Source organism: Penicillium roqueforti (genome assembly GCF_015533775.1).
Source record: "Penicillium roqueforti strain LCP96 04111 chromosome Unknown scaffold_01, whole genome shotgun sequence".
Classification (NCBI taxonomy): domain Eukaryota; kingdom Fungi; phylum Ascomycota; class Eurotiomycetes; order Eurotiales; family Aspergillaceae; genus Penicillium; species Penicillium roqueforti.
The window spans coordinates 1512845-1535869 of record NW_024067565.1 but is presented as its reverse complement, the minus strand read 5'-3'; the positions used below and the strand labels follow the sequence as shown (position 1 = coordinate 1535869).

The window sequence follows — 23025 nt, the reverse complement described above, 5'->3', positions numbered from 1 at the left end:
CCGCATAAAAAAAAAGTTGCAGACTTCCGCCACCCATAATCAAGTCTGTCAACCATACTCGGATTCCACAAAATGACGACTCGCAAACACAATGATTTTCTAGATATTGCGGCCAGTGATGATGAGGCCAGCGGCAGCGACCGCGGCTACGACTCTGAAGCCAATGTGGTGGAGAGCAAAGGACGGGCCGTGAAGCGGCGGCGGACGACAACCACGCAAGATTTCACGCAAGAGTCTGACGAAGACGAGGAAGAGGAGGAAAACGACAAAGATGCCGAGAAAGAAGACGAAGATAACCACAACGAAGACGGTGGCACAAGTCTAAAAGACCCAGCACAACCTAACACCAAATCAGCCAAGTCGCTCAAAGCAAAGGGCAAGCTCGCCAAGCTGTCGAAACTCGCGAACGGCAAAGAACCTAAGAAAAAGCGCTCAGGTGTCATATACTTCTCTTCTCTCCCGCCGTACCTGAAACCCTTCGCCTTGAAAGCAATGCTAGAGAAGAGAGGGTTCGGAGGTATCACAAAGATCTTCCTAGCCCCTCTTCTCCCATCTGCAGCCGGCCATCGAAACCGCTCAAATAAGAGAAAGCTCTACACTGAAGGGTGGATCGAGTTCGACTCCAAAAAGACGGCCAAGATCTGCGCGGAGACCTTGAATGCGACTATCGTGGGTGGTTTGAAGTCGAGCTGTGAGTTTCCCGGCATTTCCGCCCTTATATAAGTGATGAATACTGACCAGTGCTGCGATCTATAGGGTATCACGATGATGTGTGGAACATCAAATATCTCTCACGGTACTCCTGGGAAGATCTTATGCAATCTGTACAACGAGAGAGATCTGAAAGGGAAAGCAAGAGGAAGATTGCCGACGCTCGCGAATCCAAGGAAGCTAAAATGTTCATTGCGGGTGTTGAGAGTGGTCGCATTGCTGATGGCATGGCGAAAAAGAATGAGGAGAAGATGAAGAGGCGCTTGGAGGCGGCTGGTGAGGCGGCTGGCGATGGGGATAAGGAACTGCAGCCTAAGAAGGACAAGCAGCCCACGAGAAGGCGGTTCCATTTCCAGCAGAATGAGGTTGTAAAGGGATCGAAGGATGGTGCTATGGCCGAGGACGCGAAGCGGGTACTTGGGAAGATCTTCTAAGTAGGATTTCACGGGGAACATCTCGTCTTGTTTTTATTGGCTTTTATGGCCTCTGGCCTGTCTATTTGATCTACTACAGCCCGGATTCCTAATATCATTCACTGAGATGTTATGATCGAATATTGCCATTCCGTAGTACTATTGTAAAGTTTAGCCTTACAATCTTAGAAACTGCCTCCTACAATATACAATCTACATACTCTCGACTCTCTTTCCTTGATCCATTTTCATCTGAATTGATCTGTTCTAGAAGTAAATGCTGTACATTGTATGCATCAATTCGAAAAAAAAAGAACTTTTCTTGATGATTGAAAAAACCCTAAAACACGAACGCCAACCAGTCCCATGATCACCCATGATAACATCCAGATTGCTACTAATTGTCCTCCATGTTCAAATCATCAAAGTCATCAAGCAGCTCATCCATGTTGATTTTCGGCACAGCGTGTCCCTCCTCATCCATGTCATCATCGCCGTCCTCATCCATTTGGTCTGCCCTGACCTGGTACTGGCGGTTCTTGTACAGATCAAGAGTTTGACGCAACTCCTGATCCTCCTCGACGTCACGCAAGAACATTTCGTAATCTTGTTCCATCCTAGCCTGCTCCTGCTCTTGGCGCTTGTTTGTAGGAACATTGACTACAGCGGCAGTCGCCTCCTCCTCGTGCTCGCGAGCCATGCGCTTCAAGCGCCAGGTGCGAGCCTTGGATTTCTTGCTGCGGACGTAGTGCTTCTTGATAAGAACCACATCTGGGATTGTTGAGCTGTACTGGTGGCTATTCTCAATTGCTTCGAATTGATCGTTGTTGAACTGGGTTCCCGTCAAGTGGTAGCCGAGGACGGAATCACCCACGTGTAAGATACCACCGAGGTGAGTCCGTGTGAAATAGGTGATATCATTAGATCCAAGATCCGAGGCACGAGCAACGGTGGCCTCGGACAGAAGGTAACGACCATTAGAATGACCGGTGGATTCAATGTCCAAAACGATGAATTCCTTAAGCTCGGTGGTATCTGCAAGATTCGGGAATGGCTGGCGCCAGTAAGTGCTAGTAGGAAGATCGGTTGTCCGGAGAGTGCAAGGGTCCATAAGGTTAATAGAAGTGCCGACTCGGTGGCAGATAGCAAGCGGGCTTATATCAGACAATGAGCGGGCCAGCTTAATCGGTAGAGCAACCAGGTCATCCTTGCAAATAGGAACAATAGTTACGCTGTGTTAAATGCGGTTGTTAGATAGGTGTGCGCGCCGAGTTGGATCTGGGAAAACTTACGACCACGAGTGCTTGTAGACACTCTTACTCGTATGAATATCCATGGAGACGAGTTCGTGCGATCGTGTGGTTTTGCAAGGCACCACAGACTCTAAGAAGGAAAGCATGCGCTCGGCCTCATTCCTCTTTGAGAAGTAAAAATCAAGTCCCTCGTTCACTTCCTTGATGTTGATAGTATCCTTATGGGCGTTGTGCTTGAGGATCAACTGTTCCAGATACAAAAAGGTCCGCTTGTGAGGAACCTTCTGTCGTATCTGCACACTTGCGCCCCAAGTGTTGTGCGTGTAACTTTGCTGGCAGCTAAAAAAAGAGGTGTCAGCATATTACTCGGTATGGGGGATCTATAATTAGACATACCCTGAGCACTGCTGATTGGCAACAACATATTCAACCTCGAATTGTTGCTGTATGATAGTGCCTTGGAAGGCCTCCGCTTGTATGTTGTTAGCTTCGATCCCACGGGCTAGATGTGCTCAGTTGGCCGAATTGGTAGATACCTACTTTGTATGGTGATCTTCAGCTTCAATCTTTTCGAATGAGGCTCTGTCCAAATGAAACTGGCATCGATGATTCGGACTTTGTTCAGACCACGGAGCTTGCGTAGACAAATGGCGAGTAGTTCCTTCGACTCGAGAGCTGCGACGACCCAGCTGTTGGGTGGCTGCAGCCACCGTTCGCAATCTCTGCAGCAGTGAATCACCGCTTCGCGTTGCACCTAAAGTCCATGTTAGTTGGAACACATTATAGTGTAAGAAGGCTTCTTTTGATTTTGAGCCCACAAACGGAGTTATACATACACCTCCGGCAACATCGACAGTAAGACGAATGCAATCCGAACATAGGGCTCCAGCTGAGAGTGTTCCATCAATGGCAGCGCCACAGTTGCAACAGAGAATTCTGAACGAAATGAAGTATCAGTATTTGAGAAGGTGGGGAGTAATAGGTAGAAACAAAGTTGCGATAAGAACTCACGTCGCTGCGACTTTCTCCTGCTGCGCAAAATAGACGGGGGCATCCAGATCCATCGACATCTTGATAAGTAGAGTCAGAAATCAGAACCCAAGAAGGAAAAAATCACCAGGGTATTGAAGAAAGAGTTTACAGTATCGTAGATTTGTGATAATTGCCCCCCACCCGAATCTTTTTTTTCTTGATGACTCAGCTGTTTGCAGTGTTTGCTCCCGTTATCTGATATCACTGGAAGCAAATCAAGAACTGAACCTGTTGGAAGAACTCAAGCTCCGCATTTCTTTCTTCCAATATAACCATCACTATGAGCAGAGCTCTTTTACGAGGGGCTGCATGCCAGACTTGTCGGCATGAAGTGCTGCGGTCCTTTGTTTCCGTCTCCGGCATCCCAATGCCACGATCCTCTCCTCTTTCCTCCCGTTCGATCTCCAACCCTAGAGCCTTCTCCGCTGTAACTTTGCTGCGATCTGATCGCCCTCCAACTTCGAATCAGCTTGATACTCTTCTATCCGAAACAGATGAGCCATCACCACACTCGGAAGCAAATGCGCCAGCTTCATCACAGCATGTCCCCTGGTATCTGCAGGAAGGGGCGCCAATCATTAAAGAGCGCCCGTTGGCCGAAGCTCATCTCCCTAAAATTCCAGAAGGTTCACCGGAGATGCTCTCGACTCTATTGGAATATACGTATAAGGACTTGGGCTTGGATGGCCTCAAGCTTTTTGACCTGCGTGGCCTCGAAATCCCTGCAGCTCTCGGTGCCAATGTCATCATGATCATTGGAACTGCTCGCAGTGTGAAGCATTTGAACGTGTCCGCGGATCGTCTCTGTCGCTGGCTGAGAAGCCAATACAAATTGTCTCCCTACGCCGACGGCTTACTTGGACGCAACGAGTTGAAAATTAAACTCCGCCGTAAAGCCAAGCGAGCGCGCGCTGCCAGTGCAGCAGGCACTATGATCGACGAAAAGGATGATGGAATCACCACAGGATGGATCTGTGTAAATGCGGGTATGGTGGACAAAGGCGATACTACGACTCAGTTGAGTGATGTTGGAATTGAGGGATTTGGTAATCTTGACCTTGGTACTAGTGTGGTTGTCCAGATCTTCACCGAGGAGAAGCGGGCTGATGTTGACCTTGACGGCCTCTGGGAGACTACTTTAGCCCGCGAAGGACGCAAGAACATCCGGGACAGCACAGAGGATTCATCCAAGAATGGTTCTGCACCCCCCAGGTCTATGTCCGATGGATTTGGTTCCATTCCTGGCCAAAGGAGAGGCTTTCATACCATGCGTAGACTCGCACTATCTGCCATGAACTCCACCGAGTCTGGGTTAGAAGCTGGTTTCCCGGCCATGGGAACTTCGCCTTCCACCGTTCCAGCCGGCGCAGCAGCAGTTGCATCTCAATTGACACCAGCATCTTTGCTTCAGATTCTCGCTGAACTTCCAGCCGATAGTGCACGAAATGAGCTTGGAAGCGGCCCAAATGATCGCCAGTCCACTCTTTTTCTACGGCTCTTCTATACCAACCACGCCGCGCGGTTCTCTCCACAGGAAAAAGCCACCTTTCGATTGAAATTGTTCTCCATTGCTGTGTCTCGGCAACACCCAGCTTACACCAAGGATGCACTTTTTAGCACATTCTCTGATTTTCTTCGCGACGGGTATGAAATTCCGGATGAGCTTGGATTCGATGTTGTTTCTGCGCTTCTAACATCGAGAACAGCGGGTGTTATCACCGAGCAGTCTAAGACTCATTCTTCAGAGGGTGACATGGAGCTTGCTTTGTTAGTTCTGGATCGCTTGGCCCTCCGTGGTGTGCCGATTTTGAACATGAAAATTTTCAATATACTCTATCAAGCTGTCTGTGCACCTAATCTAGCACCTTCGAGCCCGAACAAATTGCGCCCAGAAGAGAGTTCTCCAAGTTCGTCTGTTGTTCAACAGACGAAGTCTCAGAAACAGATCTTGTCTCGACTGTCCAAGATACTCGCGGCGGCCAACATTCCATTTGACGCAGTAGATGCGCGTCAGCTTATGGTGACATTATTTCAATGCGGGGATTACAACGGATTTTGGCGTCTGTGGCGCCAGTTTCCCTTGAAAGGTGCTAATCGCACACAAGAGGACTACGTGCAGCTGTTCAAGTTGCACGCTGAGTTGGGCGAGGAAGTGCGAGCGCGCGAGTGTCTGTCGACAGGGGTAGCATTGATGAATCAAGAGTCCCCTGCTATTGTGCTACAAGGTCCGATCGTGACAGCCATCATGCATTGTATTCTGGTAGCAGACCCGACACTCCAGAATCGAGATGGTGAAGCGTCTCTGAGCTTCTACATGCCGCCCTGGACTGAGTGCCAGGAGGCACTTGCTCGGGAAAATTGAACGACGAGGAAACAACTTTGTAAAATAATCTAGCATATATTCTCCAGTGTACAATATTCCATGCGTATCTCATGTTAAATATTGAAGTTGTTGTAAATATCTCTGAATGTATGGATCTTCAGCCCGCCCGGAGCGACGTAGTCAGCTCGGATAAGTTGAGCCTCGGCATATGATCATTGGTTCCGGCGACTCTTCCTCTCTCTCTCTTCAAACACCCTCAAATACCACCGTGATAAGGATGACTGGCACTCCCGACGATGGAGTACCTTCCTAGTCTTCAACAGGAGTTCGACGAGCACAAGCCGTCGCTCTTCGGTAAGTCGATTGATGCTTCCCCGCGTAGTGATTAGAAGCGCTAACGCTAGGTTCGTGCTTGACAACAGAACTCCTCGCTGAGCAACAGCTCTCGGATCTTCTTCCCCCGTCTTTGCGTTATCTTCTCGCAGTCGCAACACACCGCCACCCGCGCTATCTCCTCCGGATCCTCAACTCATATGACGAAATCTATGCCCTCCTTTCATTAATAGTCGAACGTTACTACCTGCGAACATTCGGCGGCTCCTTCACAGAAAACTTCTATTCCTTGAAACGTGAGCGCGTTCTCCGAACCAAGAATGGCGAGATCCCGCGCGCCCAGGTTGGCGCCGCAGGCCCCGTGCGCGAGGCCCTGAAGCTACACTCGACGGACATCTGGAAGAACTTGTTCGTCATGGTTGGAATACCTTACCTAAAGCGCAAGTTAGACGAAGGATACGACATTCATGCCGCGCCACATGCATCCCTGGTCACCAGCAGCGGCCCACGATATAATCCCAGCGACGATCTGCCGGTCAACCCGTCGCTACGCCAACGCATCTTCTTCTACTACAAGTGGTTCCTGCGCAATGTCTACCCATCCGTGAATGCGGCGTACTATTTCTCTGTTCTGGAGTTCAACCTAGCCTACCTTTTCGACAACACAAAATACTCCTCCCCATTCCTATGGCTTATCGGCACGCGTATCCGCCGCCTCGGCATCGCAGACCACCGCGCTATCGCCGCAGTGCTAGATCCCAAGCCTGGCCCCAGCACCGGGCGATCTCAGCGACCCGGCGGAGGTCTGCTTGGTCTACTTAGTCCCCAGAACCTCCATACTCAGCTCTTGACCTCGCTGCGCTACTTCCTTCCTGCGTCGATCTTCGCCCTCAAGTTCCTAGAATGGTGGCATGCAAGCGACTTCTCTCGCCAGCTAGCCCGCAAGGCAACTGAGGTCCTGGATCTGCCTGCCCCCATTGTGGCAGGTTTGACTTCTCCTGCGGAACGACGGAAATCGTCAATCCAAGATGAGAAAGAGAAGGCGAAGAAGCAGGCCGAGCAGGAGAAGAAGAGCGCTGCCGGCGATCTTAAACCAGCACTCAAGCCTCCTCGTCGCCACCAACCGCCTATTTCAGCGACCTCTTATCTTCCCATCTACACTGTGTCTTTGCCTCCGGCTGATCCTTCCAGCGCAAATACTTGCCCTGTCTGCATGGGTCCGCTCGTCAACCCGACTGCTTGCCAGACGGGGTACGTGTTCTGTTATGTGTGCATCTTCCACTGGCTGAACGGTGAGCATCAGCGCCAACTGGATTTCATGACCGGCGAGGGCGCTGGCGCACCGTGGGAAGAGGAGATCACAGGTGACGATGAAGAGACAAAGAAGAGCCCTAGTGGAGATGACTCTGAAGAAGGCCCCCGAAAACGATCTGGTAAATGGGAGAGTGGCAAGGGGAGGTGTCCTGTAACAGGGAGGAGAGTGCTTGGAGGTACTGATGGATTGAGGAGAGTGTTGGTTTGAGGGATTGCGTAGTCCCAATTCTCGGTATATTAATTGTAAACCGCATTTTGTACACCAGACTGCGTTGTATTGGAATCTAAAAGAGGGTATATCGTTGCTCGAATTGTATATATGATGCAACAAAAGAAATCGTACTCCTTTTCAGTACTATCGACAACGGCCGCTACTTTGGTATGGCATACCTAATCAGTGTCCAGTGAACATTCACATTTGTCTACTAATATGTCTTGAAAAAAATCAACATATAACCTGACAAGGGAGAGTATATCTAGTTAATAGGCATCTAGAAAGAAATCAAACGTCTAGAATAAGTACCAAAATGGAAATACAGCCCTAAAATGCCTTTGTGACCAATTGGCCGCTATTTACTACGACGTCATGTGTGGGGACCTCCTCTTTGAACTTCCGAACATCGCCATTGACTAGAAATCATTTAGATATGCAGCTTTTCCAGCACAATTTTGAGTCGATTTGAGCCCTTGAGCCATGGAGAGCTTTGATGATGTTTCTCTCATCGGACTAGTGTCCCAGGAAGCACCTTTCCACGATGAGATTCCATCCGACCCGAATTTGGCGAAACAAGATACCACAGGGGGACCAACCTCGACCCAAACGACGAGCATCAAACCCTCGTCGCAAATAGAGCGCACCGATGATACTGGAATAATTGATGACGCCTCAGTCGGGTCAGAATTCCCATTACCGTACAATCCACCTCCCGGAGCTCGGATTGAGGAGGAAGAGGAAGGGGATGTGGAAGACGAGGAGCCACAGGTAGCAACTTCCTTTGAGCGACAGGCTTCAACGACTTTTGCGCAGAAACACCGGACGGCTTCGGACAACTTAGAGGATGAAGGGATCAACCGCTTGCACAAATTTACGCTGTACGAAACCGCGACTCGATTCTATATGGTCGGGTTCAATCTTGCGGAAACTCGTTTTCGGATTCTGAAGATTGATCGGACCTCGGATTCTGGCGAGTTAAGTATTACCGAAGATGACATGGTGTACAACAAAAGGGAGATGGTTCAGTTGCTGGATGCGATCGACGACGGCAACAGGAGCTCTGGCGGATTTAACCAGAAGTGCAGTGCATGGGCATTGCTTGGATTCATCCGATTCACGGGTGCATACTATATGCTACTCGTTACCAAGAGGACCCAGGTTGCCATGCTGGGTGGCCACAATGTCTATCAGATCGACGAAACCGAACTGATCCCATTGACCACCTCGGAACCTTCACACCTTAAGGCTGAGAAACATTCGGAGGAGGCACGATATATTGCGATTTTGAATAATTTAGACTTGTCGCGGTCTTTCTATTTCAGCTATTCCTACGACATCACTCGCACACTCCAGCATAATATCTGCCGGGATCGCGAAGCCCACCAGGATGGCCATCCACAACCATCTTCGCATGATTACCATTCCATGTTTATTTGGAACCATCATCTTCTTTCCCCGGCTGCTGAGGTACTCAAGAATCCCTATGAGTGGTGTCTACCTATCATTCATGGATATGTGGATCAGTCAAAGATGAGTGTCTATGGACGAGTGGTCTACATTACAATTATCGCACGTCGATCCCGATTCTTTGCTGGAGCGCGCTTTCTCAAACGAGGCGCAAACGACCTGGGATACGTGGCCAACGATGTGGAGACCGAGCAGATTGTATGTGAACAGACAACAACGTCGTTCCATTCTGCTGGCCCAAAACTTTATGCAAACCCTCACTATACTTCATATGTTCAACATCGTGGGAGCATTCCTCTTCACTGGACTCAAGAAAACACGGGCGTATCACCGAAACCGGATATTGAGCTTAATCTCGTGGATCCATTTTACTCGGCTGCGGCATTGCATTTCGACGATCTATTTCGAAGATATGGTGCTCCAATCTATGTTCTGAACCTGGTTAAGTCCCGCGAACGAACTCCAAGAGAGTCCATACTCCTCAAAGAGTTCACTAACGCGGTGACTTACTTGAACCAGTTTCTTCCTGAGGACAAGAAGCTCATTTACGAGGCGTGGGATATGAGCCGTGCTGCAAAAAGCCGTGATCAGGATGTCATTAAGACGTTAGAAGCTATTGCGGGCGACATCATTCCCAAAATTGGCTTTTTCAAGAATGGGGATGATGCAGAATCCGGCTTGCAGCTTCAGAACGGTGTCGCAAGGACCAACTGCATTGATTGCCTCGACCGAACAAATGCTGCGCAGTTTGTCATTGGCAAGAGGGCACTTGGCTATCAGCTCCATGCGCTTGGTGTCATAGATGACACAACTGTAGAATATGATACTGATGCTGTCAATCTCTTCACGAACATGTGGCATGACCATGGAGACACTATCGCTATCCAGTACGGCGGATCGCATTTGGTGAACACCATGGCTACCTACCGCAAGATTAATCAATGGAGCAGCCATTCTCGTGATATGGTAGAAAGCTTCAAGCGGTATTACAACAACTCTTTCCTTGATGCTCAGCGCCAAGAGGCATATAACCTCTTTCTTGGAAACTACACATTCGCGCAAGGTATTCCGATGCTTTGGGATCTTCCTACGGACTACTATCTCCACCATACCGATCCTAAAGCCTACTTTGACAGAAAGAAACCCAGCTATATCTCCTGGTACACACCAGAAAATTTAGAGGCCAGAAAATTTCCACCCCTCCCATTCCATCCTAAAGCGCCACTCTCACATTTCGATGACTTCTGGATGGAATACTACCGACCACTCGCTATGTCTTCCCTCTCCAAAGTCTTCTCCTGCAAAATGAACTCCACGTCCCGCTACCTACCCCCAGTCCGCCCAGGGCACCCAGTTCCCGATCTCAGTCCCTTCGTGCCCCGCATCCCCCCAGAGCAAATCCAACGCGAGCGCCTACCACAGCGCAGCGTCAAGATCCAAGAGCCATCCACCCCCCGCAGTAGCGCCTCATCAAGCACGGTGCCAATACCTGATTCCACACATATGTGGGCCCACCAATTACCCTCATCCGAGAAACAGCCCCCTCTCACGGGCATCATCAAAGAGCCCGCTTTCAAAATCCCTCATGTATCCCGCATCCCACCCATTGACCCCCCAAACGCCCACGCCACCCCCAGCAAAGCGGAGATCGCTCAGTGGACCCTCGGCCAGCTAGTCAGCGACTCGCTCAGTCCCTCTGTTACCAGTGCCGAGGCAGAAGAATATGAGCGTTACATTAATCACCCGCTCAAGGTCCCGCTTGTCGTCACATCCGCAGATGAAATGACAGCCTCATCGCTGCAAGACCACGGCTACAACCTCGATCTCCTGGAGTACGCGAACAAGTGCAATGTCGAGGAATCTGCGCTGGAGGCGAGGGCTGGGGTAAATATGCTGGCTTATGCTGAGTTCTTGGATGTTTCCGAGGACGGTATTACTGTCGTGGGTGAGGACTACGAAAAGAAGAGATATAAACGATACCGCCAGTGGTTGCGCGGGAAGAGTCTTTTCAAGCAGCGGGTTGATCCATGATGCGAACTTGAGTATCTGTTTTTCTTTTCTGTTTTGGCGTACAGTATACTGCAAATTGATACCCTCATTACATATTATTTTACTTTATTGAAGCTTTCATGGATCGTGGTTATTGACTACCACCCATATCTCAAGAGCAAGTCTGGACTTCAATCTAACAGATATCTTCAATCGAGATTGTCATAATTGATGTTAAAAAAACCACCTCCTAGACATAAATTGCTAGTAAATCTCAAGCAAATAGACCCTTAAGCTCTGCATCTGCATCAACAAGTTCCTGGAACTCCTTCTCCACATTTTCCTTCACCTGCAGCTGTTCCGGCTCTGGGGCATCACCTGCAATGGCAACAGGATTCAGCAAAACAACCTTCAAAACTTGAAGCGTCTGCCGCAACTCCCGCTTCAGCTTAGCCAGCTCAGGCACGGAATCCCTGCTATCCTCGGCAATATGGAGCCAGCACGAACTTAGCCCGCTTAGGATCTCACCGCGCCAACGCCAGATACGTGGGTGTGCGTTCTTGATCACCGCCTGTGTAGCTGCAGCAGCAGCTAGCAGCAGCGGAGGATGTGCTGTTCCGAATGGGTTTGAAAGTGTTGTGTGGAGGACTGGGATGATTTCTTGGAGGTACTTTGTAGTGTGGATTCCCAGCTCGTTGATGACGATCGTTATCTTTTGTAGGAGGAAGGTTGAGAGACGGGGATGTGGGAAGGAGGCTGGAGTGCCGGAGCTGACATGGTGGAAGGAGGAGATGAGGTTTGATCGGAGGATTTTGGCGAGGCTGGTAGTGTAGGCTTCTTTATCCTGTTCGGATTGGGTGGGGCCTTTATAGGCGGTTTTGAGGGTGGAGAGGAGGGCTGGGTATGCTTCTCCTAGTAGCTCTAAGGATCTATCTTCGGGTGTGATGGATGGCAGAGATAGAAGGCACGGCGTGACGGCGTCTTCGAAGACAGAGGTGAGGTTTGTTCGTCGGAGAATATCCGAGCCGCTTTCTTGGATTGGTTGCAGCAGCTGAATGAGTAGGGCACAGCCTTTTGTTTTGAATGGGATATTGTTGTCGTCAATCATTGCTAGGATAGTGGGTACGAAAAGCTGGAAGTGCGTTTCGAACTGTGCCTTGTCCTCGGGTCGGTACTGTGAGAGGATCCATGACAATACAGATGCGACGTAGACATCGGTGGTTTTCCATGGCTTTGCGGATGCGTCCAGATCGCTTGCACCGAAGCGAGGTAGAGTTTGAGGATGGAAGTTCTTGCGCCCGGCACTGGTGATGGCGGGGTTTTTTGTCTTTGCAAAAAGAGGCCTAATCCTCTCCTTAAGGATGAAGTCTATAGCGGGCCAGAATGTATTGGCAAGATGAGTGTCTTGGACCCACACGTTCATGAGCATCGACGTCGCATTGTAGCTCTCTGATGTGACCCATGGGTTTTGCTGGTTGACAAAACATGCCCCCGCGAGGAGAATGTCCGCCGCATTGTCTGGCTTGCCATTTGGCAATCCTGCCATGGGCTTGTTTAAAACTAAAATCAGCTCCAGAGCGAGCTCAGATCTAAAACGACTCTCATTCTGAGCCTTGATAATATCTGTGTGGCACAATTAGTAAAAGCTCCACATGTTCATAACTAACGGAACTTACCGTCTGAGATCTCGGCAGTCTCGTCAAAATCGACAGCAAAATCCGACGAAGGTAGAGCAGCAGCACTGGCCCAGTCGAATAGGTTGTTCACGGCTTTGGCTTCAGCTGGTTTCAAGGTTCGCGGGCCTTGGTCATTTGGCAGCATCCCATCCCAGTAGTCGATATAGCTGGTCGCCGTAACAAGGCTCTCGCAGATCTGGAGAATCAGTTCATTTTTCTTCATCAAATCCACAAAAACATACATTCAAATGCGTCGAGTGATCGTAAGCAGCAATGTCTTGCCATAATTGACCCAAATCACTTTTGGACGCAGCCGCAACGGCGGGGAAGAAACCGACTGGCATTTTGCCAGGGTTCAGCACGAGAGCCTCACGGGCTTCTTTGCGCAGTTTATCCATTTCTGAAATATTTACAATGAAAGAGAAGAGTTGTAAACAATTGAAGTTCAAGTACTTTAAGTTGTCCCCGCCGTGGAATGGGATTTTCATTTGTCATCGGGATCTACGCCTCGGGCTGGACGTCATTCGAATTCTGCTCGTCGACCCGCGATCTCCTCCAGCACCGTTTCCTTGTCGATAATATCAGGATGAAGAAGTTGCCATTCAAGGGCCATGCTGACTGCCTTGGACATCCAAGGTCCCTTTTTAGTCCCTAGACTTTTCATAATTTCGTCACCATTTACAATGGGCTTCAGGTCACAAACACCCTCCAGATCGTTTTCTACAATGTACGCAAGGAACTGGTCGTATTCACGGGCCACTACACATTGTAAGAATTGGAATGTTATCATCAAGGGAACGGATCTTACCTTCTGCAAAGTCACGGAGCGCCATATTTTCTTGCAGAATAGCCAGGAGAATGCAAAGCTTCCAGTCCTTATTCCACGACCGCATTTGCAATCCAATGCACTGTCGGATTTCTGCCGGGGTTCCACTCATCTTGTTCGCGAGAAGTGCGGATTTTGTCGCAATTGTTTCCTTGTAATGCAGAGCAGCAGCGCGGAGCGCATTGAGCGTCTTGTTGTCACTGCGAAGGCCATCTCTTCCAACCTCAACCGCTCGCGGGGGCAAGGGCTTGGATCCTTTCCCGGTGCGGCCAGGAATTGAAGTCCAGGGAGCAAATGTGGCAATCATCCAGGCGTAGTATATGGTAGTTTTGTCGCGGAATAAGATCTCACGAATGCGCTTGGTAACTGCCTGAAGTTCATCGCTGTCACCAGCCTCTGGATGCAGCAATCGCGCCAAAGTATTGTATGCAAAAGGCCATGTCGATGTATCAGCCTTAACTTCGTCCTGATGATTAGCGAAGATAGTGGTGAATAGATGGAGTCGATCGATGAACTGCAATGCACCGCGAGGGTCGGGACCTAAGATATGAGATATGACTTGTTAGAAATATAGAATACCGGACACGTGCAATGACTCACCACGCAACATCTTTTCTAGCTCGGTTCCCACTCGCTCTTTACTGATTTTGAGTTTCAATGCCTCGCGGATGTCTTCAATCTGCATAGCGGCTTCGGTTTCGGGCTCGATTTGGTATCCCAGTCTGCTCGCAAAGCGGATCAACCGAAGCACACGCAGTGGGTCATCTTTGAAGGTTTGATATGGTTCCATTGGGCATCGGATAATCTTTTTCTTCATGTCGTTCAGTCCTCTCTCGGTGAGATCCTCTAGCCGTGACTCATTTAGATTGTAGAAAAGCGCATTGATAGTTGCATCGCGTCTCAAAGCGTCTTCGACAGCGGTGCCAAACTCCATCTGAGGATTTCGACTGTCATCTGTGTATGTTTCCTTCCGTAGATTGACCAAATCAATATCCAGGCCGAAGATCTTGGTTGTGACGGTTTCGAGGTGCTTCGACTTCTCTGGGTTGGCCTCGATTTTGTGAAGGCTCACAATGGCGTCGTGCATTTCCCCATTCGGTAGGCCTTTCTTGTATATTTCAAGATTCTCCGGAACATCCAGGTAGTCTTTCAGGGCCATACCAAACTGGTATCCTGTCATGTTGCTAATACCCACGTCGATATCATGGCTCTCGACTCCAAGCAGCTTGTCCCTGACCCACCCGCCCGTGAAGCGCAAGACAGTCTCGGAGTGATCTTTCGCAGTGCTGCCTCCATTGGCAATTTTCTGCTCGGTGATGTATTGTGCGACATCGAGGAGTAGGGTTCGTAAGGTGCTTTCAAGTGGAGTGAGCTCGATGGTAGGCATGGCGGAGCTCATGGTTGCGTATGAGCCTTCCCGCGTCGGGGAAGAAATGCGTCGTCTCTTGCTGACTCGTTCTGAGAAGTCCGGGTCCGATTCGGGGTTGCGCATGGAAATGCGACGGGGTACAGATGCAGAGTAGGTTCGGAGGGGTAGATGTTGTTGAAACGGGCGTATTTGACCAGCTCTTCTCGCTAGAGTGCGGGCAAATGGAGCTTTAACTGAAGAAATACCAGAAGCTTTAAACACACACACAAAAGAGTGCAACTGCATTGGACAGAGCCAGGTTGATGCTCCGAGAAACTAACTCGGTTTGATTGTCGATAAGCATGGCCCTCACGTGGTTTGCATCACCACTTGGAGATCGACTATCAGCTTCTACCGAGAGTACTCTGTATTACATTTACAATCGACAAGACGATCCTTAGCCTTTTTAGAATGATTTAGTGCTTAGCTTGTTCACGGCTGCTGTCGCTCTATTCCATTGCTTGGTGCTTGTCGGCCCGAATCCGTCGACTTGGCTTTCTCCCCAACAACACCTTGAAGCGGACTTCCAACGCAGTCTTGAACCGCTAGTACACCATATCGAATTTTGTTGTTGTAGGATATAGATATGTATGCCTAGACGCTAAGAAATACTATCAAGAAAATACCTGGCAAGGCCGCATAAGCGGCCGACAATTCTTGCCTTCAAAGTGACCTCAAGAAACATTCAGTACCACACGGTGTATTCCTCATCAGTACCCTCTTCTTCAATCAACCCACTGTGAACCTTTGAAACACTTTGAGCTTTGGGACCCGAGAAGGTCGCTGGAGTCTGCTGGATATTCCCAGTGCGTGAGCCGAGAACACCAAGTGAGGTAACAGCCAACATAGCTGAAACATCGGTACTGCCGTCTTTTGCTAAAACACTAGTCTCTCCTAGATCTCGGAATCCTTTGTCGATATGGTCCGCTGCTCCAGATGCATGGAAAATACGGGCGACAGCTGCATGAACCTTGAGGAGTTCGGGACTTGGAAGAGCATACCGTGGGTCACGAGACACAAATTTGACTGTCCGAGGGAGAGGGGGAGAAAATGCATTTGGCCGGTATACTTGTAGTCTGTATTTGTTGGGCACTTGAGTCTCCTCAAACGCAAAATAAAAATGGCCAAAGTAGAAATGAAGATCACGGGTCATTGTCATAGCATTCATGGTATCATTGATATTATCCCGGGAAAAGCTGATTCTCGTTTCGAGTGCTGGGAAATGTCGGATAAGGTTTGTCCATATGATGTTTTTAGCGTGTGATTCGCGCTCATCTCGCCATGTTGCCAATGAGAAAGGAATAATATGGGCGCATTCTGTGATGGCTCCCGGAGTAGTGGTGTCACTTTTTGAGAGAAAATGGAAATCGACACGCTTAGTGACAACACATCTGTTGCCGTCACGCTTCAGGCACTCTGCCTTAAGTCGAGTTTCTCTTACTAACGGTCCACTCGACTGCGAAGCAATATTCTCGATCGAGTCTTCCATTCCAGCACGTGGGGAAATTGTGGGTGTCGAGCGAAGCGTCTTCATTGGCGCAAGCAGGCCGTTTACCAAGGACTCGGCATGATCATGGATGTCTTGGTTTGTTTGTAGGGACTGGAGATGGCGGATGAAATTGGCTCTGCCATCTGCCGGAAGGTGATTGTCGAAGGCTCGTAGAATACGGACAGTGTTATCGTTCCGACTGATTGGCTGGTAGTTATCTACCTTCTCCATGTTGCCAGTGGATTTTGTCAGTCAACTAGAGGTGGTTGTTGTCAGACCGCAATCTGCCTCACGCCACTCGTGGGGAAGACTCCTCCTGTAGATTTTTGATGAACGTGATGGAATAATGCAGCTGTATGAGTATCCCTTTTCCTACAGAGAAAGACTGATGATGTTGACTGATGGAAGGAATGACAAAACCGGTCAACCGACGAGGCGGTGACGAAAATCCGTCCGCTTACTTATATAGAGCAGTTTTGGGAGCAGTTCTTGACGATAAAGTAGTTGATGTGATAAAAGTGACTTAATTGTTAACAAATTGTAGGTATCCACCGTCTTGCTAGAAAATCCTAATTCTCTCCCAGAAAAGAAATTGATTATGAAGAATTACTTCTTTCTGACAAGAAAATCCACGAGAGCGTGGTTGTGCTTGTATTTCTAAAAGATAAACTCCCCAATGATAAATTAATCTCCTGCCTTTGAGGGCGGTCAACCGGCAGAGCGGTGAAAATCCCCTTCCCTCAGTGGTGACCGGAGCGCTGACTCTGCCTATCTCTAGTTACAGATCATGTGATACATACATAGAGGCAGTCACCTACTCGCTCTATTACAACTCCTCCAATCTCATCTACCAGTCGATGGGGCCTGTCGATCAACTGCACTCGCTTTAAATCTGCAAAAAGCAGCAGGTGTCCGCCCATGACATCGCCCGGAGATGCTGCTCCGGTTAAACCTCCGCCGTCCTTCTCCCCTGGCGTTGCGCGAGTCGCATCCACATCACCATCACGATACCATGGGGAACATGAAACAAATCAATCTTTAGATGCGGAACTATCAGAATCCCAAACCGTCTCCTCGCCGACAGCTCTTTCAAACACGATCGCCGACTTACCAATACGATCTGGCTCGTCGCACTCGCGCTCTCGAAGATCTTCCACCCCACAGTTAGCAAGGTCATCAATCGGTTCTGCTTTCGATGGAAAGTCCGATGGTTCAGAAGATATAAGATCATTAATTATCCGGTCATTCTCACCGACGATCGCAGTCCATGCTTCGGAGGATACCGATAATTTGGTGAGGAGCAAGGGATTCAAAGGGGGATTTTGGGAGTTGGTGCGGCCCTTTGGAGAAACAGTTTCCGGAAAGGTGGTGATCCGGGATAGTATAGGCTCGAGTCGTGCATGGGAGGATTTTGGAGTGTCCTTTGTTGATTTCAGAGCGATCGGTAGGGCCGCGGCTAGTCGAGACTCTGGGCCCCTGGCGCAGATTGAAGAGTTGTTGACCAAGCAGTTAGACTCTTCAGATGACATGCTTGGTGCGTCGGTACGGACAAAGGATGTTCTGGGATTCCCTGCAACAACCCCATTATGCAAGTCGTTTTTGCAGCAACTGCTGTGTTCGGCACCTACAGCTCCCCACGAGACATTTGGCCACCCAGTAGCCAATGTAATAGCCATCAGCTCGCGCAACCCAGCTCCTTTGGAGTCACTCAGGCAGCTCTATGCTGATGGTACCACTGGAGACAAACAGCTACCCGACTGGATCAACCAGGAGTATCTTCGTTATTACGTTTTAGTTCATGACGAAGAACGAGACGATATCACAGAATCTATCAAGCTTTATGATCAGATGAAGCGGCACTTTGGGCTACATTGCCATCTTTTAAGACTTCGGAGCAGCCAGTGTGTGGTGACAGACGATGATAGCATGCAAGTTCCCCGGTGCGAATGGCTCTCGCCGTCGGAGTATCTGTCGGGGGCAGGTGAAGCAGGCAAGTGTTCGCTACTACACAAACAGACGTAAACTAACTTCCTGCTAGAAGCCTTGGTTGATCTCGGCACTGATGGCACGCCATATCTTTTTGGCTCCGATGCTACTGCGATTAGGGCATTCATCCGAGAACTCGTGGTGCAGTCCGTCATTCCCTTCATGGAAAATAAAGTAGCTGTCTGGAACGACCAGGTTGCATCTCGGAGGCGTGGTATAAGTGGCAGATTTATGTCGATGTCTCGGCGGTGGGCTGGCTTCGGTTCAAGCTCACGTTCAAGTATCGGAGGCTCGTCTGGGGGCAACGGCGGGAACTACGATCCAGCACAACATTCTTATAGTCCAGACTCCCCGGAGGCTCTCTTGCGAAAGATGGCGGACTTCGCGTTCATGCTCCGCGATTGGAAGTTAGCTGCGTCTACATACGATATGATTCGATCGGATTATGGTAACGACAAAGCCTGGAAGTATCACGCTGGTGCGCACGAAATGTGCGCTGTTAGCATGCTTTTAAATCCATTGGCCACATCAGCCAAAATCAAGCTTGAGAGCGTCGACCAAATGTTCGAGACTGCTTGTTACTCCTATCTCACACGTTGTTCAGATGCGCCACACGCACTGCGTTGTTTATCCCTAGCGGTTGAACTCCTCAAGTCTCGTGGCGGGTCAGCTACCGAGAGCGCAGCCAAATGGGCCATGCGGGTCATGGATTTTGGTCTTGTGGGCTCAGTGGGTCATATTCTATACACTGAAAGGGTAGCAGCTTGCTATGCTTCCAAGACACCAGTTGGTGCAGCGAAATGGGGTGGACGTCGCCGGAAAGCCGGCATGTGGAGCATCCTTGCTGCTGATCAATGGCTCAAATCTGGACATCCAACCCTAGCCTCGGCCTGTCTGGAAGAAGCTGAGCTTCTCTATGCTGACGTCTTGCAGGCTGACGGGGTGTTCCATATGCCTGAGATGCAGAGCTTCGTTGACAATCTGCGCCATGCTGTCAAGGTTGAATATCTTGAATCGAGGGGATTCGATGCCCGAGATGCACCGGCTAGTGAGGATCCATTGGACACCGAAGAGACCAGCGAGAAGCTCGACATGCGCCATCATCGCCGGTCTCTAGTCGGGCATCCTGTGCAGCTAGATACCGGAGCCTTTAACACGACGCAGGGGCCTCTGGACTCTGAGGGAACACCCAATGATGACTTTGAACGAGCTTAGACTCATTACAGCCTTAATACCTCACCATAGCATATAGCCATAGAATACAAGCTTGTCCAAACATAAATTTAGGCATCCTTTGATTGTCGTAGAACTGCTAAGCATCACATTCGGACGCGTCACGTGGGGCTTATCGATAAAGCTGTTGCGCTATCTGCTTTGTCTCCGAGACAACTTGGCCTATTATTATCTGCTTACAGCGGGTCATATCATTCCTCCTCAACATACCCTTGCATGATGAGCGAACTACTGAAATATATCCTCACTCATGAGGAAGCATTCCGAAGGTAAAAACCGAGTCCTAAACAGAAGAGAGGATACCATGCTTACCTCGATGTTATGTCCTTAGGAACCGTTTACCCTCCCTATACTCTGATTTCACACCTCAGAAGAAAACAAACCCCGACGGCTACGCTGTTAACGTCGCCGCATGGGAACATGCACTCAACCGAGCCGCAAAGCGCGGTTATACCTCGTCACGCGGTGTGCGGGTACGTTCCGGCTCGACCATATCAGCTGAGAGCGGAGCACCCTTGAAACGAAAGAAGACAGACCATCTAATTCTGCGAACGGATGAATCGCTGCTCCGAGATTTAGAGAGTCCGGAGTGGGGGAGACCCGCAGCTCTGGGTACTGTATTTGTAGGTCTATTATCTTCCCCTTGGATGACAGAGCTGTTAAGCTAACTAATGAGGTTTACAGGATGAGGCAGTGCGCAAGAATTCAATGATTCCATTACCAATTTACAAGACAACTGCTGGGCTTCTGCAAAAGAAAAGTCAGTGGAAGCTAATTGATCCCGGGGTTCTGAGTCCTTGGAATGTTATGAGCTGGGGAGCTCGACAGCTCAAAGGCTTCGTTGTGGGTTCCGATAGCGATTCAGCACCGAAGCTGCAGGTGCAGGAGTTGGTCTTGATAGAGAACCTACAGGAAGCGGCAGACCTAGCGGTTAAGAAAGCCACAGGCGGCAAATCATCCAAGCTTGACCTTATTTACTCTAGGGAAATGTTTGTTGAAGAGTTTGCGGCCATACTGAACGAAGCTACGGAATTATCAGACGCAGATTTTGATGTCCTGTTGCTTTATTTGTCCCGCGATAGCAGTGCTATTGCCTATGATGGTAAGGTAAGTTGGACTATATAATATGGCCAGGATACCCAGATATTGACTGATTGATGGCTAGACAATTAAGTTCAAATCGGCAGATGAATCGGCGGAAATCACCCAACAGGACACAACTATTGCATCCATCAAGACCTTGCAGTTGACTATGTTGAAACAGGTCACAAGCCTGAAAGCAAAGATCGCTGAGCTGACCGCGTCTGCGAAGACGGCCTTGGCGAACAAGAACCGCATATCAGCGCTGTCCGCCGTGCGTTCCAGGAAAATGGCTGAAAAGAACCTCCAGGACAGAACTACCACTCTCATACAGCTTGATGAGGTTTATTCAAAGATCGAGCAAGCTGCAGACCAGGTGGAGATGGTGCGGATCATGAAGTCAAGCACTGGTGTGCTTCGCAGTCTACATACTCAGATCGGTGGTGCCGAGAGGGTTGAGGACATTGTTGAAGAATTGCGGGAAGAGATGGCCAAGGTGGATGAGGTCGGAAGCGTCATGAACGAGGCTGGGCCAGTCATTGACGAGGGAGAGATTGATGATGAGCTTGCGGCAATGGAGACGAGCGAGAGAGAGGCACTCGTCGAGAGCAGACTTGCCGAACTGGACAGTGTCAAGCAGGCCTCCGATGAGGCTTCCCGCCGAGCACGTGCGGCCGAAGATGCGGACTCGGCACTGGCAGATAACATTATTGACAGGCTCTCTAACATGTCCGTCGAGGATCGCCCGATGCAAGCAAACTGAGATTCTCCAAATTGTTGGAGAGATATCTGCCTTACGTGAATGAATAGTTTACTCTTCTGGGTGCTTCTCAATTCGAGTTCAATGTGGCTTCTTTTGAGATCACCCAGATAGGTTAATGACAAAATTAGGATCGGTGTCTGCGCTGAACTCAACGTGTGCACCATTCACCGGTAATCCAGTATCCTGCTGGGGTTGTGATTCCTTCTGTCTAGATGAAGACGGAGATGCGCCAGGGATAGTCGATCGTACTTGGGCCTCACTCTTTTTACGCGCATTTGCTATCAAACGCTTAAAGTCATCGTCGTGGTTGCTTGACCACTCATTGGTATCGAAGTCCTTGCGCATCACATTATTGGAGGTTGTGAATCGTGACGGCGCCGTCGCATGCCCACCCTGTGTGCGTTCCCAAATGTCCAGTTCCTGGAGCAATATCCGCTTAGATTTGGGGTGTTTGGAGTCGCAGTTTGCATTCCACAAGTTCATCCACTCGGTATGACGTCTCTGCAACAGCTGTTTTTGCCCCCAGTCTGGGATCCCGAGATCCCGGAGCTTTTTCCGCAATGAGTTATCCTTTAATATGGAGTAGTTTATAGCCGGAAGCCGTTCGGGCTGCTTGCTGGGGAGGGTAAGGCCTCTTTGGGATATGCCTTTTGATGACCTGTAATGCAATTTTTCTCCAATTAGCGCCATGTTCTAGACATGCAATAGAATTAACATACCCGAAAGATCCTGCCTTTGTAGGGGTTTCCTTAGGCGCTTCTTCTTCCTGTTGGTGTATGTTCAGATGTGGAAACACTGCCTCTTCCTTCATTTTGCGAAAGCATATTGGGCAAGCAACCAACCCATTTTCTGCGAGGGGATTAGACGGGTCAGGCTTTTATATGATAAAAGTGTCATACCAGGCAAATATTCTTCATCGTCCTGACTGTCCTCGATGATCTCAGGCACGACCCGGGGAACCGTTCGCTCTTGTGCGGAGCTATTTATGGACACTTGGGAGCGAGTCCGTCGGCCTTGCGAATTTATTTCTGGGACCTGTACCTCCTCCTCTTCCACCCGATTGACCTTCCGCTTCTTTTGGGTTGGCTCCTCTATATCTTCCTTTTCTCTAGCCAGGCGCACATTTTCCCTCCTCGCAAGATCGAGAACACTAGGCCGTGCCAATTTGAACGCGTCGACGAGTTCCTGCATTGCCCAATTGCGACGCAGTTTGAGCTCTTGGTCGGAGCTCCGACACGCCGGACACTTGCCTTCGGTGCTGAGGCAACGGCGAATACATAACGAGCAGAATGTATGACTGCAGGAAGTAATAACAGGGTTATCGAAGAAGTCTTTGCAGACTTGACATCGTAATGAGGATTCGAACGGCGCAAGTAGTGAAAGTGGCGTTTCCAACCAATCGGTGGAGTCGGGTAGCTCGAACGACTGATCCATTGAATTGAGGCCCAAGCCCTGAGCTCCGGAGCTCTTTTCTGTAGAAATTCTAACCGGACTCACCCGGTGAAGGCAACCGAA

General features: G+C 49.5%; 12 protein-coding genes across 12 annotated transcripts; 7 read left to right on the top strand and 5 right to left on the bottom strand.

Moving 5' to 3' along the window:
- Window positions 1-72: 72 nt before the first annotated feature.
- On the top strand, window positions 73-1145 carry LCP9604111_1012 (RNA-binding ATPase activator ESF2; the record flags this gene model as incomplete). Its single annotated transcript, XM_039073849.1, has 2 exons — window positions 73-691; window positions 757-1145. 2 exons carry the CDS (start codon window positions 73-75, stop codon window positions 1143-1145), a joined length of 1008 nt encoding a protein of 335 aa, XP_038933560.1.
- A 376-nt stretch (window positions 1146-1521) lies between these two features.
- Window positions 1522-3447, bottom strand: LCP9604111_1011 (ribosome-binding protein NMD3; the record flags this gene model as incomplete). The annotated part of the gene is made up of 6 exons (XM_039073838.1): window positions 1522-2356; window positions 2417-2716; window positions 2774-2849; window positions 2918-3131; window positions 3214-3313; window positions 3389-3447. 6 exons carry the CDS (start codon window positions 3445-3447, stop codon window positions 1522-1524), a joined length of 1584 nt encoding a protein of 527 aa, XP_038933559.1.
- Window positions 3448-3689: 242 nt separating this feature from the next.
- LCP9604111_1010 (RsfS/YbeB/iojap family protein) lies at window positions 3690-5140 on the top strand (the record flags this gene model as incomplete). Its single annotated transcript, XM_039073827.1, has 2 exons — window positions 3690-5053; window positions 5116-5140. 2 exons carry the CDS (start codon window positions 3690-3692, stop codon window positions 5138-5140), a joined length of 1389 nt encoding a protein of 462 aa, XP_038933558.1.
- Window positions 5141-5162: 22 nt separating this feature from the next.
- On the top strand, window positions 5163-5771 carry LCP9604111_1009 (uncharacterized protein; the record flags this gene model as incomplete). The annotated part of the gene is made up of 1 exon (XM_039073816.1): window positions 5163-5771. One exon carries the CDS (start codon window positions 5163-5165, stop codon window positions 5769-5771), a length of 609 nt encoding a protein of 202 aa, XP_038933557.1.
- A 257-nt stretch (window positions 5772-6028) lies between these two features.
- Window positions 6029-7587, top strand: pex12 (ubiquitin-protein ligase peroxin 12; the record flags this gene model as incomplete). The annotated part of the gene is made up of 2 exons (XM_039073805.1): window positions 6029-6086; window positions 6155-7587. The coding sequence occupies 2 exons, from the start codon at window positions 6029-6031 to the stop codon at window positions 7585-7587; spliced, it is 1491 nt and encodes a 496-aa protein (XP_038933556.1).
- A 486-nt stretch (window positions 7588-8073) lies between these two features.
- On the top strand, window positions 8074-11091 carry LCP9604111_1007 (phosphatidylinositol-3,5-bisphosphate 5-phosphatase; the record flags this gene model as incomplete). The annotated part of the gene is made up of 1 exon (XM_039073794.1): window positions 8074-11091. The coding sequence occupies one exon, from the start codon at window positions 8074-8076 to the stop codon at window positions 11089-11091; it is 3018 nt and encodes a 1005-aa protein (XP_038933555.1).
- Window positions 11092-11323: 232 nt separating this feature from the next.
- LCP9604111_1006 (Tti2 family protein) lies at window positions 11324-13123 on the bottom strand (the record flags this gene model as incomplete). The annotated part of the gene is made up of 3 exons (XM_039073783.1): window positions 11324-12672; window positions 12726-12921; window positions 12968-13123. 3 exons carry the CDS (start codon window positions 13121-13123, stop codon window positions 11324-11326), a joined length of 1701 nt encoding a protein of 566 aa, XP_038933554.1.
- Window positions 13124-13245: 122 nt separating this feature from the next.
- LCP9604111_1005 (tRNA adenylyltransferase) lies at window positions 13246-15043 on the bottom strand (the record flags this gene model as incomplete). The annotated part of the gene is made up of 3 exons (XM_039073772.1): window positions 13246-13484; window positions 13534-14091; window positions 14152-15043. 3 exons carry the CDS (start codon window positions 15041-15043, stop codon window positions 13246-13248), a joined length of 1689 nt encoding a protein of 562 aa, XP_038933553.1.
- A 601-nt stretch (window positions 15044-15644) lies between these two features.
- On the bottom strand, window positions 15645-16679 carry LCP9604111_1004 (HNH endonuclease signature motif containing protein; the record flags this gene model as incomplete). Its single annotated transcript, XM_039073761.1, has 1 exon — window positions 15645-16679. One exon carries the CDS (start codon window positions 16677-16679, stop codon window positions 15645-15647), a length of 1035 nt encoding a protein of 344 aa, XP_038933552.1.
- Window positions 16680-17366: 687 nt separating this feature from the next.
- On the top strand, window positions 17367-19649 carry LCP9604111_1002 (TRAPP III-specific subunit 85 family protein; the record flags this gene model as incomplete). The annotated part of the gene is made up of 2 exons (XM_039073749.1): window positions 17367-18438; window positions 18487-19649. The coding sequence occupies 2 exons, from the start codon at window positions 17367-17369 to the stop codon at window positions 19647-19649; spliced, it is 2235 nt and encodes a 744-aa protein (XP_038933550.1).
- A 237-nt stretch (window positions 19650-19886) lies between these two features.
- LCP9604111_1001 (putative vacuolar sorting protein SNF7 family protein) lies at window positions 19887-21510 on the top strand (the record flags this gene model as incomplete). Its single annotated transcript, XM_039073738.1, has 4 exons — window positions 19887-19936; window positions 19999-20290; window positions 20352-20774; window positions 20833-21510. The coding sequence occupies 4 exons, from the start codon at window positions 19887-19889 to the stop codon at window positions 21508-21510; spliced, it is 1443 nt and encodes a 480-aa protein (XP_038933549.1).
- Window positions 21511-21609: 99 nt separating this feature from the next.
- rad18 (E3 ubiquitin-protein ligase RAD18) lies at window positions 21610-22701 on the bottom strand (the record flags this gene model as incomplete). The annotated part of the gene is made up of 3 exons (XM_039073727.1): window positions 21610-22168; window positions 22230-22359; window positions 22410-22701. 3 exons carry the CDS (start codon window positions 22699-22701, stop codon window positions 21610-21612), a joined length of 981 nt encoding a protein of 326 aa, XP_038933548.1.
- Window positions 22702-23025: the final 324 nt, after the last annotated feature.